This window comes from Danio rerio, chromosome 12 (genome assembly GCF_052040795.2).
Source record: "Danio rerio strain M-AB ecotype USA chromosome 12, GRCz13ab, whole genome shotgun sequence".
In the NCBI taxonomy this organism is placed as follows: Eukaryota; Metazoa; Chordata; class Actinopteri; order Cypriniformes; family Danionidae; genus Danio; species Danio rerio.
Genome location: NC_141032.1, coordinates 17,800,959 through 17,815,284, shown reverse-complemented (window position 1 = coordinate 17,815,284; position 14,326 = coordinate 17,800,959). Strand labels below are relative to the sequence as shown.

The window sequence follows — 14,326 nt, the reverse complement described above, 5'->3', positions numbered from 1 at the left end:
TGAGACTCCTGCTCGGCAGTCTTTGCAACACCAGAGGGAGCTATCGCCTGAGTTTCAACAGACAACATTTGGAACTATTTATTGTATCATGCCTTTTAGCTGTGACTACACACGCACCTGCTACTAATCATCATTCACACACTACTTAAACGCATCACACAAACATTCATTGGAAAGTTTTGTTCTGCCCATGGTAGTAAAAATAATAATAATATTTCCTTACATTTATATAGCACTTTCAGTGTCTAGAAAAGTGCTTTACACCTTGGGGGGAATCTCCTTATCCACCATTAGTGTGCAGAATCCACCTGGATCACGCATCGGCAGCCATATTGCGCCAGACCGCACACCACACACCAGCTGATTGGTGGGGAGGAGACAGAGTGATGAAGCCAATTATAATATGGGGATGGTTAGAAGGCCATGATAAATAGTGGGCAAATGTGGCCAGGATGCCACAGTTTAACCCCTATTCTTTTTCAAAGGACATCCTGGAATTATTCATGACCACAGAGAGTCAGAACCTCTAAAAGTCTCATCTAAAGGACAGCACTCACAGAGCAGTATAGAGTCCCCATCATTATACTGGGGGGTTAGGACCCACACAGATCACAGGATGAGCAGCCTCTACTGGCTTCACTAAGACCACTTTCAGCAGCAACCTAGCTTTCCCATGTGTTCTTCCATCTAGATACTGACCAGGCACAGCCCTGCTTACAGTAGGTGAGAGTTCAAAGTGGCTATTAACGCCGCGGCTGGTACCGCCGCCGTTTGAAATAGGTGCCGCTCTGTTTTTAGTGTATGACCGCAGTTTGTGAATGAGCCGCCAGGGGGCGCAAAGGGACGGGATGCGAACGGACAGAAATAGATCATACAGCTACTGTGCTTGTAAATGATATTAAACAATAAGTCAAAGCATTATAATTCCTTCATTAATCATTTAAAATTTGTTAACACGCTTTATTGTAAACTTTTTAAGTGCAAAGAGGATTCGTTTTGGAAAATAGAATTGAAGAAGTAAAAGACAACTAAAATGAAAGCACAAACATTTAGTACAAATAAGTAGTCTTAAATAAATAAATAAATAAATAAATAAATAAATAAATAAAGCAGCCTAAATATAGAAAGATGTTCAGTGTTTGCTATTTTGATAGGACTAAGACAAGACATTTTCATTTATGTTTTATTTATGTTTTTATTTCCATTATCGTTGTTGATTATATTTTACTATCTTATTTATGTCTCAACAATTGTACATAAACGAATAATAAACGAATAATGAAAATAAATTAATAATGAAAATAGGCCTAAATAAATTATTTATTTAAAGACATTGCCGTACAGTACGTGAAACACTGAGAAAAATAAATTGACCTACCTTAAGCAGATCACTAAAAGTATAATAAAATTATTTTTGCCGCAGGACATAAATTAAGTCTTGCAGGTTTATTTTTAATAATTTAGTTTCAGTTCTGTTCATTTTTTTTTTCAAAACGTCAATGTTCTCCTTTAAAGTAGCTATAACTGTTGTTTTGTTTTTTTGTTTTTTTTTACTTATGGCTCAGTATGTTTTGTATTTTAACTTCATATTCAGTCACCTTGCAAATGTGTGTGAAATATAATGCCGCATAACCGCGGAAAAAGAAGAAAAAACTGTCGAAGGTTAGAGCTAATTCATCAAAATAAGCTATATTAAAATACAACATTTATGTTAATACAGGCAGAGTGTGAACAAACTCAAGGCTAAGATATGCGCTTGCCTTTTAATGCATTTGCGGCCTTTAGGCTACAGGCAACTATGTATAATAATGTTTTTTTTTTCTTGTTTTTTTTTTTTTGTATGGTAAAGGACAATACACATTATGTTATTGATGTAAACTTAGGCTAAAACTTACCATTGATAAACGTGACCTACCTCAAGCAGATCACTTAAAGTATAAAAAAATAAAGTAGGCTATATATATATATTCTTAATAAACTTCACAGCCACAAATATAAAAACAACTTGTATTAAAACTGGGCGAGGATTAGAAAGAATACGATGCTTGTTATATATAATTTAAATTTTGATTCCAATTTCTGCAAGCACATTTTTTCACTCGCTACTCTGCCAGAAACTTCGCCGCCGGAGAGCACCTCAATAATGTAAACATTTGTTTAAAGATGGAGCGCAAGATGTGCCGAGTGGCAACATGTGAAGAACGATGGCAAAGCTAAGTGTGATTATTGTAATAAACTAAGTTATAAAGCAGAGTCCCGACCAACAGGACTAAGCATATGCGGTTGGCTCATTCTTCACGAATATAGAATTAAAATAATGGCGCGTTAGGTTCACTAAGCAGCGCATTCTCTCCGCCTCATCGTTTAACCAGCGGGACACGCTGCTGAAGCAGGAGAGACACTCCGTCATTCATAATCTTAGCTGATGTATCGGAGTTGAAAGAATATATCAAAGAGGAATTTTCTTTTAACAGTCCCGATATGTTTAATCTTTTTATTTTATTTTTTTTTTCGTGTCATTTCTCTTCAGCAAATTAGATATTTTTTAAAGCTGCTTGATTCTTTTAAAACCGAAAGCAGGGCCCATAGTGTTTTTCCATAAGATACTCCTTTATGAATGTTTTATTTTTTTTATTAAAGTTTTTAATGTGCTTTTTGATAGTTTTATTTTATTTCAAGCAGCATCTAAATGCGAATTTATCCTCAAAACTTGGCATGAGAGCGATGCAAGTCATGTGTGGCATAATTGCCTTTTTTCCCTGCGCGTGCGAGATCAATTTCTGATCTTTTTGCAACTAAAATGAAAGCATAAACATTCAGTACAAATAAGTAGTCTTAAATAAATAAATAAATAAATAAATAAATAAATAAATAAATAAAGCAGTCTTTTAACCTAAATATAGAGAGATGTTCAGTGTTTGCTATTTTGACAGGACTAAGACAAGACATTTTCATTTATGTTTTTATTTCTGTTTTTACTTACATTTTCGTTGTTGATTATAGTTTACTATCTCATTTTATGTCTCAACAATTATAGATAATAATAAACGAATAATGAAAATTAATGAATAATGAAAATAGGCCTATATATATATTATTTATTTAAAGACATTGCCGACATTGAGCTTAAGTTGAATGCAGCTTCATCAAAAGCAGAAAAAAATAAAATAATTTGACCTATTTTAAGCAGATTATAATAAAAATATTTTTGCCGCAGGACATAAATTAAGTCTAGCAGGTTTGTTTTTTTAATACTTTAGTTTCAGTTCAGTTTTTTTTTTTTCAAAACGTCAATGTTCTCCTTTAAAGTAGCTATAACTGTTGTTTTGTTTTGTTTTTTTACTTAATGGCTCAGTATGTTTTGTATTTGAATTTGACGCGTCAGAAAAAAAAACCGCTGAATCTCTGCAAATATTTGGTTAACTTATAAAACAAATGTATGGTTTAGTGATGTTAGTAATGCATAGAAAAATGCAAAGCAGAATTATTAAAGTTATTATTTCATTGATCTGAACATAACCATTTATAATATAATTACTAACCCGTCGTCTAAAATATTAAAATAATAAAATAGTCTATTATTTTATTCATGGCTAGAGCTTGATTAAATTGATTAACAAGCCATGTGCTTTTGTTTGTTTGTTCTCGGTACTGGGTATACGCAAAACATTTTCTAAAATGTCAAGCAGTATTTGTCTATAGAGCAGCATTTTGCTAATTATAATAGTCCTTTATATTTATATACATGTGTTTTTGCATATTCGTTATTTCACTTGATGCATTCGTTATTTAATGTTTGAATACTGAAATAAAAAGCCATCGTTTAAAAGGTTATTTCACCATCAAAATGTAGCCTGTTATATGTATCATTAACGTTTTATATAAAACTGCTGTGCAGTGTAAATGGGACCTTAATACAGTTTAAAGCGAAGTTGTCTGTAAGGATGATGGGCATGGCATGTCTATTGTTGTGGCTCGCGTTGTGAATATTAGAAAATAACTGTCGGGTGAAGGCTTTATGGTCGTGCGGAATTGTCTGCTGCTGTCATGGCTCAGCAGGCAACACCCTATTCAGCTAGGCTATGTTCGGTGTTTGTATGTACAAATTCGTTTTGGCGAATGCTAGAGCGTAATAGAGATATTTTAAATAACAAGTATAGTTCAGTCCAGAAGTTGCTGTGCATAGAAACATTCATTTTCATAAGGCCCCATTTGCGGTTTGGTTTTAAAACGCATAGGTTTTGCTACGGTTACGCCATCCGTCCTCGGGAGTTTTGGATTTTGTGTAACCATGTTTGTGGAAAACACTTGAGGGTGGAGACATACCCCTTCCCCCATCTCATAACCAAAAGCTTGTCTTTCAGGTGTTAATGGGCATCGAGACCGAAGTCATGTCGCATTTCCACTGTCGGCCTATATTGCTCGCAGCGCGTAACGCAAACCCAGCCCTGTTGACATTGTGCATCCGTTAATAACTCGGTAGAAAATGTATTTTATAACATCCTCATTTAGACACAGTCAAACATTCAGCCCAAATGCACTGGAGAGACCTGAAACGTGTTCCCAAAAATGCTGTTTGCACGATTTGATTATTATCATCATATCCAAATACTTTATAAATTCTAAACCTTCTCTGGTGTTTATTGTTTTTAGAAAATATCTAAAATCTTTTAAAAGAAAATATCTTGTAAAATAAAAGTTTGATTTGGCTTTAACGGTTTTATTTATGTATAGGCCTACCTAAACTGTTATAGCTTGCTTTTGCTTGTTTTATATTGGTTTATTTATTTAATGCGATTTTATTATATCCGATAATGTAATTCTTTAAATTATATTTCAATGTGGCTTAGGCTTATCAAGATATGACACTTGTTTTGAGTCTACAAAAGGTAATTTGTAAAGTGTTATGTCTTTCTGTTGTATTCATATGGTGTATTATCTGCAAAATAAATAACAAAAAGAAAGAAGCCGCTAGCAGCATCCACAGAGCTGTGAAGAGAGCGCTCTTTTGCTCGGTCTCTCACACACAACCTTTATGTCTGCTGTGTCTTTAATATGGTGTGTAGATTATTATGCGTTATTGAAACATCAAGGGGGACGCAGCAAAATCACTTATAAATTAAAATTGTATTATTCTATGCAACAGCCTTACATTTAAAACGGAAACATAAGGGCGATTTTAAGCAAAAAGACCTCAGCCTATAAGTCTAGATGTTTTCTTTTCCTTTTTATTTATTTGTTTATTTGTTTGGCGCATGTGTGCGATAGGAAAACTATAGTGTAATTACGGCAAGCCATCTTTCCCAGACTCGGGGCAAATTCCTTTCACTCCGTCCCGAAGCCCCAGCTGGCCCTCCTGCCATCCACTGCGTAAAACATATGCTGGATAAGTTGACGGTTCATTCCGCTGTGGCGATCACAGACTAATAAAGGGACTAAACCGAAAAGAAAATGAATGAAGAATGAATGAATAAATTAATAATAATAAAATAAAAATAAGGTAATAATAAACACAAATGCCGCGTAAGCGGCCTTTTTTTTAGAGATGGTACATTTGAATTGCCTCTTCCCACTTCCCCCACCTCGAAATTGAAAGTTGCAAAGAGAACTCAATAGCAAAGATCATAGCCCATTAACACATCAACACATAGTTCATTTACACATCAACACAGTGCAAGTTTAGCGGAAGAATGTCAAATCAGAATCACGCAGATGAAGCACACCAGCTACTACTATGAAACTATTAAAATTGTTTTGTCATAAATTTGCTTATTTGCAGCAGCTTTTTTTCGCGCAACAGAAAAGCGGCGTTGGGAAGCCGTCAATGAATAAAAACAGGGTCAATAGTGAAAATCGGCTTTTCATTGTATCCCCAAACTGTGCATAGTTCAGCTGCAAGTTACTGTACGTCTTTTTTTGGAAAAGCACCCCATGTCCGCTAGTGCCGCGCGCCTCTTTCTCTGGGCAAAAATGAGTTGATTTTTAAAATAATAAATATATAGATTAATTAAATTTTCAGCAAAAGAGACATTTATTTCATATTTCACTATGCATTTCATCTGATCTTTATAGCTTAATTAAACACATATTGTCAAAACCCACACATAGGCCTATTGTATGAAAATGAAAAGGGCATTTTTTGTTATTATTACACTACTATTTGTTATTTGTTGCCTAGGCTATTTTCACATTTGAGGTGCTTTATTGGCATGACAAGTAACTGTACTTTCGTTTTGCCAAAGCAGTGCGCGTCTCACAAACAAGACAGTGCAAAAAGGGCAGTAGTGCAAACAAATATGAAAATAACATATAGGCTAATAAAAAAATGATTAATAAAAATAAAAATAGAATAAAAAATAAAAATATAATAATAAAAATAAAAATAGATTTTTGATAACATTAAACAGGATAAAGGTAATAATAGTAGCCTATTATCAAAAGTAAGTCCACATAAAGAGTTCCAGTATTTGTGTGTTGGAGACAGGAGCGGGTATTGTTGGGTGAACACACAGCAGCACACACACTCCCCCAGTAAGATGGGTTCTGTTCGACAGGGACTCAAAGTTGTTTTGTATGTGTTGGATTATCGGGTAGAATTTCTCCCGGATCTCGGAGTATTTAGTGCACTCGGGATATGCAGCTCCGTCTCAATCAGCTGCTGAGGGCACAGCCGCTTCTCCACCGGCAGCCATGTTTTTTTTTGTGCGGCCCGTCTTTACGGCTAGCTGATGTCCGCTGCCCGCTTCTAACATGTTAGAAAATACTGCAAATCAAGCTGTCGGTATCTCCCCGCGGTTGAAATTGTTCGTTATTCCGAAAAAAAGAAGAAGAAATATCAGCGCGCAGTAGTTGCTTTCTAGATTATTTAGGCCTATATTCAGCTGTTTTAATCTTGCAATTCTGATAATTAGAGATAATGTCTGTTCAACTTGTCTGTCATTTATTTCTCATTTGCTACTTATTTTATTAATTTGTTGATGTTAATATACTACATAGTCTTGTATATGCATATCTAAAATCCTTTGGCATTCAAATTTGCTTTGAACTTGAAAGAGAGAAAGAATCGGATTTTACCTGTCAGAGCACATTGCATATGCTTTTTTTGAAATAACATTTATTTAACAAATATTTTAGCACATCGAAAGTAATTAAATTACCTGTCTTTTGATTAAAACCTTTATGCAAAAAGATCAGAAAAAAAGGCAATATGCGACACATGACATGCATCGCTCTCATGCCACGTTTTGAGGATAAATTCGCTTTTAGGTGCTGCTTTGAATAAAATAAAACTATTAAAAAGCACATTAAAGAATACTCATAAAATAAAACCTTGATAGAGGAGTACACAGCAAATTCATCTGAGTTAAATTCTCGGTGTTGAAGCATTTCAGAGTAAAGTGTTGACGTTAAAGAGTTAGATTTTGATAAATGAATATAATAAGAGTTAATTGATTTTATTCAGTGCGAAATCAAGGAGTTATCTTTTCTACACTTGGTGGTGTTGTTTCCAACATCCGGGAATTCATGCAGCCCCAGTCACTGAAGAATTTTCCAGACGCCATTTTCCATCTGAGGTTTAGAACAGCAACTGGTGAGTCAAACTACCTAAATGTTGGTATTTTACTGACTTTCTTTAAGGAAATACAGTTGTAAACATATTGTTAAGTTAATAACTTTAGAATGGAGTGACAATTTTAATCTTCTGCGGTTCATTCATGGTCGTTTGTGTATCTAGCTTAACTGCATTACTATTCACTTCTTTTCAAGAATGTTTTTATATATGCTCACGCATACATAGTGCATAAAAACATCAAATGTACATGTTCAACACATTTCTGTCACGCTTAATGCCATTTTGTGCGTTGTTACCCATCTGTAAAATAAAATCGACACTTCTCCTTTAATTCGAAGCAAACTAGCGAGGGAATCCCCGGAGCAGCCTAGCCTACTCTGCCCGGATGCTAACGGCAACACAGGACGGTTTCCATACGCTCTGGAGAGTTTCTAAAACATATCTGGTGAGTAAATGAACATATGCTTACTTGTAAAAGGCTTCCTGACTAAAACATATGATTTTTTTGTTATTCGTGTACGTTAATTTAACGTTAGTTCTTTTAAACACCGCGGCCCTTTTAAACTGGTTCATTCGTGGCCGTCCATATACCGTTAGTTCATAGACTCGCGTGATAACGTACGCTTGAATTATATTAAGTGTTGACAACCATTAAAGTCGGAATGTTAACATTAATGTCTTTAAATGACCGCGTTTGCACTTTCTCAGACATTTAAGGTTACAGAAGTCTCCCGGAAGTTGCGGGACTAACGTTAACGTTATCCCGCAAATGCACAGAGACTCCCAGATGCCCAAGTAGATGCCCGCAAATGAATGATAATCTCTCGGAAATCGCGCGTCTCCCGCCCGGTCATTAAACACTTTGCACACCCCTCTCCACCGCATCCCTCCCAGCTCTTCAGGTACGTCGCGCGCAACTCATCCCATTGCTCTTCAGGTTCTCATCTCTCCCGCTACCTCCCGCAAATCAACTCTGTATCCCCCGAAAATTACTTTTCCCAACTCGGGATGTCTGACGTTAGTAAGTTAGGCTATTTCTGTAGTCAGGAACATCTTAGTCAAGCTTTTTCTCCCGCATGATATTGTGCTTAAAACTATAGGCTAAACTTAGCATGTACTGTACACAACATTTCCATTTTATTAAAGACAATTTAGTGCGTTGTAAAAAGCCACCTGTCTGTAAAATTAATCAACTGATTCATATTTGAGCAGCCTAATGATGATACAGGTTTGATTTGTAGATTCATTATCAATAATCAACATCTGAATCAAGATATCTGAAAAAGTGTGAGGCATACTTTGTGATGTTCATCTCTCCTTTTTATCTGAAGGTTATGCATATGTGTGGATACTAATTTTTTGTTGTTTTTTTAACAGCCACAGTTCTCTATACAATAACACAAGACCCTGTGACGGTGGCTGATTAGAGACGGATGGTGTATTTGCAGAGTTGGTGAAATGACCAAGCACACCTTCTTGGTCATATGTGGTAATAATAATAATTAAGGTATGTTTGATAAAGTTCTGTATTTGTTTCACATAAGCTAAGAGGGTATTAGAGCATTAGAGAATAACAAATGACATGAAGGTGATAAGTTTTGTATTGTGGGTGAACTGTTACTTAAATAATGTTTAGCTCTTTGCTTTGCACTTTTCCTCTTCTGCTTATCCTAATATTTTAGATTATATTTGGACCTGAAACATCTGCTAGACTCCAGTAAAGGTGGCGTCAATACTGGACCTGAAAGGGCCTAACAAGTTGAATCTGGTAAAGAAACATGCACGCGCGCACACATGCACGCACGCACACGCTTACAGAAAAGTGTTGTTTATGAAGTTTATGAATATTTTTTACACTGTGGCCAATATTTTGGGGAAGTCAGCATCACTAAATGATATAAAAGATTTTAAGCTCCTCTAAATTTTGCTCCAAGTGTTGTGTTAAATTCAGGATTCTGGACAGACAGCTGCCTGTTTTTCCAGTTCTAGTCATAGTGGTTAATCTAATTGTTTTTGGAGATTCCAACAGTGATATATGTGTTTTTTTACTTTTCCATATCCTGTCACCTCAACCAGCTGGGAGAGTCAAGTTGTGGATCATCATGTAGATTTTCAAAAGGTGAGTTTAGATTTCTTGAATGTTTTATTTACTTTAAATGTTCTTTTAAATATATCATAGAATTTGATTGCAATTTGTTTTCAAACATTTTTCTTAGTCATGCTGGAGACTTGAAGAGTTCTTAGATGAGCTTCACCCTATATCCGTGCATCAGGAACCACCAGACGAGCGATCAGCAGCTGCTACATCGTCATGGATAAAAAGGTCATCCTGTGGCTGGGAAGCACTTCATTCACAGGACATGCTTGATGAGATTTCCTAGCTCCAGTTTGTTTTCACACAAGTTTACAGCATTTATACCTTCATTTAAACTGCTGTGTTTGATATGGAGGACCAAGGAAACACCCGAAGTGAAAGATTTGCACACCAAGTTGTTTAAAATGTAATTTTACAAGAAAACTATGAGTTCAGAAGAAAACTATGAGTGACGCTATATTGAACTTTCAAATTGCTCTGATAACACATCAAGTTTGGACCAAAGGACTGAAACAGCCTTTTTGAGCACTGGTCATACATATTTTGTTGATACTGTCTGTACTAATAAAACATTTAAAGCATATTTGACATTGTTGCATTTTAAAAACTGAATGAATTGTTGAAGTGGTGAATGTTTTCAAATAAAATGTTTTTTCTTTTATAAATTACAGTCTATTTGACCTTTTTACCATATTTACACTCAAGAGAGTTGAATAAAATAACAATATATTGTAGTAAAAAAATTACTACCAGGCGGTGTTAAATATAGTTACATTTTTAACTCTGCCCAGAGTTAAAAATTAACCCTTACTTCAGTGTCAATGTGCCAACCCTTTTGAAAGTGTTGATTTAACTCTGTTTTGAGTGGACCCCATGAGACACTTTCAAAGTGTTGAAATTAACACCCATAGAGTTGTTTTGGGTCCCCATATTTTGCTGTGTATCTTATGAAAAAACACCAATTGACGGGCTCTGCTTTCGGTTTTAAAAGAATCAAGCAGCTTTAAAAATATAATTTGCTGAAGAGAAATGACAGGGAAAAAAAGATTGAACATATCGGGACTGTCAAAAGAACATTCCTCTTTGATATATTCTTTCGACTCCGACACATCAGCAAAGATTATGAACGACGGAGTGTCCTCCACTGCTTCAGTGGCGTGTCCCGCTGGTTATAAACGAGGAGGCGGAGAGAATGCGCTGCTTAGTTTCGGCTCGATATATTTAAATAAAAACTAACAACGAGCTGCTTATAACGCTCAAAAAGTTAAACTCAAATGCACAACCCTTGTTGGTTGCACCTGCAGGATGCACAATGAACCTAACGCGCCATAATTTTAATTCTATATTCGTGAAGAATGAGCCAACCGCATATGCTTAGTCAGTCCTGTTGGTCGGGACTCTGCTTTATAACTTATTAGTTTATTACAATAATCACACTTAGCTTTGCCATTGTTCTTCACATATAGCCACTCAACACATCTTGCGGTCCATCTTAAATGTTTAGATTATTGAAGGTGCTATTGACGTTTTGAGAAAAAAATTAATAATACTGAAACTAAATTATTAAAAATAAACTTGCGGGACAAGGCAAGCACATATCTTAGCCGTTTGTTCACACTCTGCCTGTATTAACATAAATGCTGTATTTTAATATAGCTTATTTTGATTAATTAGCTTTAACTGACAGCCTTTTCTTCTTTTTCCGCGGTTATGCGGCATTATATTTCACACGCATATGCAAGGTGACTGAATATGAAAATAAAATACAAAACATACTGAGCCATTAAGTAAAAAAACAAAACAAAACAACAGTTATACTTTAAAGCAGAACATTGTCGTTTTGAAACAAAAAAACGGAACTGAAACTAAATTATTAAAAATAAACCTGCCAGACTTAATTTATGTAATATTTTCATTATTCATTTATTTTCATTATTCGTTTATTATTATGTACTATAATTGAAACATAAAATGAGATCGTAAATATAATCAACAACGAAAATGTAAATAAAAACGTAAATTAAAAATATAAATGAACATGTCTAGTCTTAGTTCTATCAAAATAGCAAACACTACATCTCTCTATATTTAGACTAAAAGACTGCTTTATTTATTTATTTATTTATTTATTTAAGACTAATTATTTGTACTGAATGTTTGTGCTTTCATTTTAGTTGTCTTTCATTTCTTCAATTCTATTTTCCAAAACGAATCCTCTTTGCACTTAATAAGTTTACAATAAACCAGGTAAAAAAAAAATTAAATGTAAGTTGAGGTGATCGCAAGTTCACAACTGTGAGGTGATGTGCTCTATCGGCAGGATAATCTATATTATTTTGCTGTTTTTCATATGCGCACGTTTAAGATTTGAGATTATAACATTGCCATGATAGTCAAAGAAATCAAAACATTATTTTCACCCCAACGCAATTTAATCGGGCACTGAAGGCTAATAACTTAATTCTTATATTAGCTTTTTGACTTCTCACCATGTATCTTTTCTACAGCATAGTATAGTGTAAGAGCATGTCTATTACCAGAAAAACTAAATTAAAATTATATTTTAATTGAACACATCACATCACATACAGTAAGCTACGCCTACAGAACAGTCTGTTTAGCATTGTGAAAAGGCAAAGCTGAATATCTGTGGTTAAAGTGCCACCCAGCGGTCAAATGCTGCTGGCGCATCAAGCACCGCCGTCGCCGCGGCATGAATGGCGGTACAAGGAACACATTGAAGTAGTAACATCTGTAGCTTTAGTGGGTAACCATGTGAGAGTTGAAAAGAGGTAGCTGCTGCCAGTGCAGTGGTAAACATTTTTGAGTGTTTCTTCAGTTCATTACTGATACTCTGCTTGCTGCCAGCCCTTGGCCTGTTTATGACCTTGTACACCTTTGCTGCTTGCCTTGACGATTCACCTGTTCTTTGTTTAAGATTGTTATCTGCCTGTCCATGACCTTTTGCTATGTCTGTACCACATTAGAAACATGTATGAATGAGAGCAAATGATTAAAGAATGAATTTGATATTGAAGAACACCTATTTTATCCCTTTTTTCAAGACTTAAGATAGGTATTTGGTGTCTCCAGACTGTGTCTGTAAAGGTTCAGCTCAAAATACCAACAGATTATTTATTATACATTTTGAGCTCTAAAGGCACTGTAGACATTTGTTGCCTGTGCCTTTAATGCAATTGAGCTGGTTCTCCACGCCTACTGTTCCCACATGCATGTCAAAGCCATAGAGAACTCTTTCTCTATTGGTCTAATGTTGTCTCCTCCTGCTGTATGTTATATCAGAAAATCAGCACAGTGACAGACACGATGGAAGCTGATCTTTTGTTTATGAGAAATACTACAGTAAGAACTTTCCCAATGGTTATTTGTTGTGGAGCTAAATCAAGCTCCAATAAAAGCTAATAAAGCTGTCAATTAATTCAGTGGACAGGAGAAACGACATTCCTACGTCATGTTGCAGTGGACGTTTCTATTTTAACATCAGAAAATTAAAAAACAAGACTTTTTTTTTGTTACTTCAATATGTCTGTGGACACAAAATACCAACACAGCTCCGTAAAAATAGCTTCCAAAAGTTGATTTTGCCCTTTAAAACTACTCAAAATTTAAAAGAAATAGGGATCCAAAAGTTAGAAAAATAAAGTAGTTAACTTACCACCACTTGTGTTGTGTTGTCAGGGAGCGTGCCAATAGACAGCCCATTGTTCAACAATTGTGGTCCAGTTCTGTCTCTTCTTGTTCTCTGTGTATCTGATGAACCTCCATCAGTCCTTGCTGACTGACCAGAAATGAAATCTGACAAAAAAACAAATGCAAATTCCAAATATATTACATCATTTAAACAATAATGTGATCTGCAAACTGAAATAAAGTCAATATGAAATGAAAATTAAAACAAATCCATGTTCATTGATGATACTACACTATTGATACAAAACATAGATCCTCAAAATTCTCGATTCTTAAAGCTATTGATTTCCTAATGCCTAGTTCTAACTAAAGGATTTTAAGCCTGGTTTACTAGTTAGGGCGAACTCACACTATGCTATCCGAACCGTGGCTTGTTTCCCAGATCGTTTAAGAAGTGCGAGTACTCTGAATTGGCCTCAGGCACGGTTCACTTGGCCGGCCCTGGCCCAGTTGAAAAAGGTGTGCCAGAGCATGGTTCACTTGGGCTTTTGCGCAATACACCTGTGTGTGAATTCAAAACGCGCCAGAGCCCGAAACTGAAAGTGAGACGTGACTTGAGACGTGAAACGATATCTGATAAAGAAATCTCCACTGTGCTGAGCGAAAGCCCTTACTGAACAGCGCATCATCGATGACGAAAGCGTGCCCAGGCCCAAATGTAATGCGAGTGTGGGCCGTCGGGGGAAACAGGAGGGGGGGACAAGCATGCTTTTGCCTGGTTCAAGGCAACTGTACATAGTGTGAGTTTGCCCTTAATGAGCTTTGTCAATCAGTGGGTGATCAGTGCTCCGACACTGATCAGTGCTTTAAGTGCTCTGTTGATGCAGAGTTGTTGTCATTTCATGTAGTGTGTGACCCACTCTGGTGAATCCATCCATTCCGTTGTAGTGTGAAATACCATAGCAATTTAAAGACAGAAAATTTAGTCATGTAGCTTCAACAACACA

At 35.7% G+C, this 14,326-nt stretch overlaps 2 protein-coding genes across 3 annotated transcripts in view; one reads left to right on the top strand and one right to left on the bottom strand.

Annotated features, from left to right (window-relative positions):
- The window catches only part of LOC147841344 (uncharacterized), a 221,416-nt gene that overhangs the window by 43,737 nt on the left and 163,353 nt on the right, over positions 1-14,326 (top strand). The window lies entirely within an intron of this gene.
- The window catches only part of plxdc1 (plexin domain containing 1), a 133,685-nt gene that overhangs the window by 104,199 nt on the left and 15,160 nt on the right, over positions 1-14,326 (bottom strand). For both annotated transcript variants that reach the window (NM_001442325.1, NM_001146306.2), the window contains 1 exon segment: positions 13,345-13,484. In NM_001442325.1, coding sequence (NP_001429254.1) covers positions 13,345-13,484 — 140 coding nt within the window.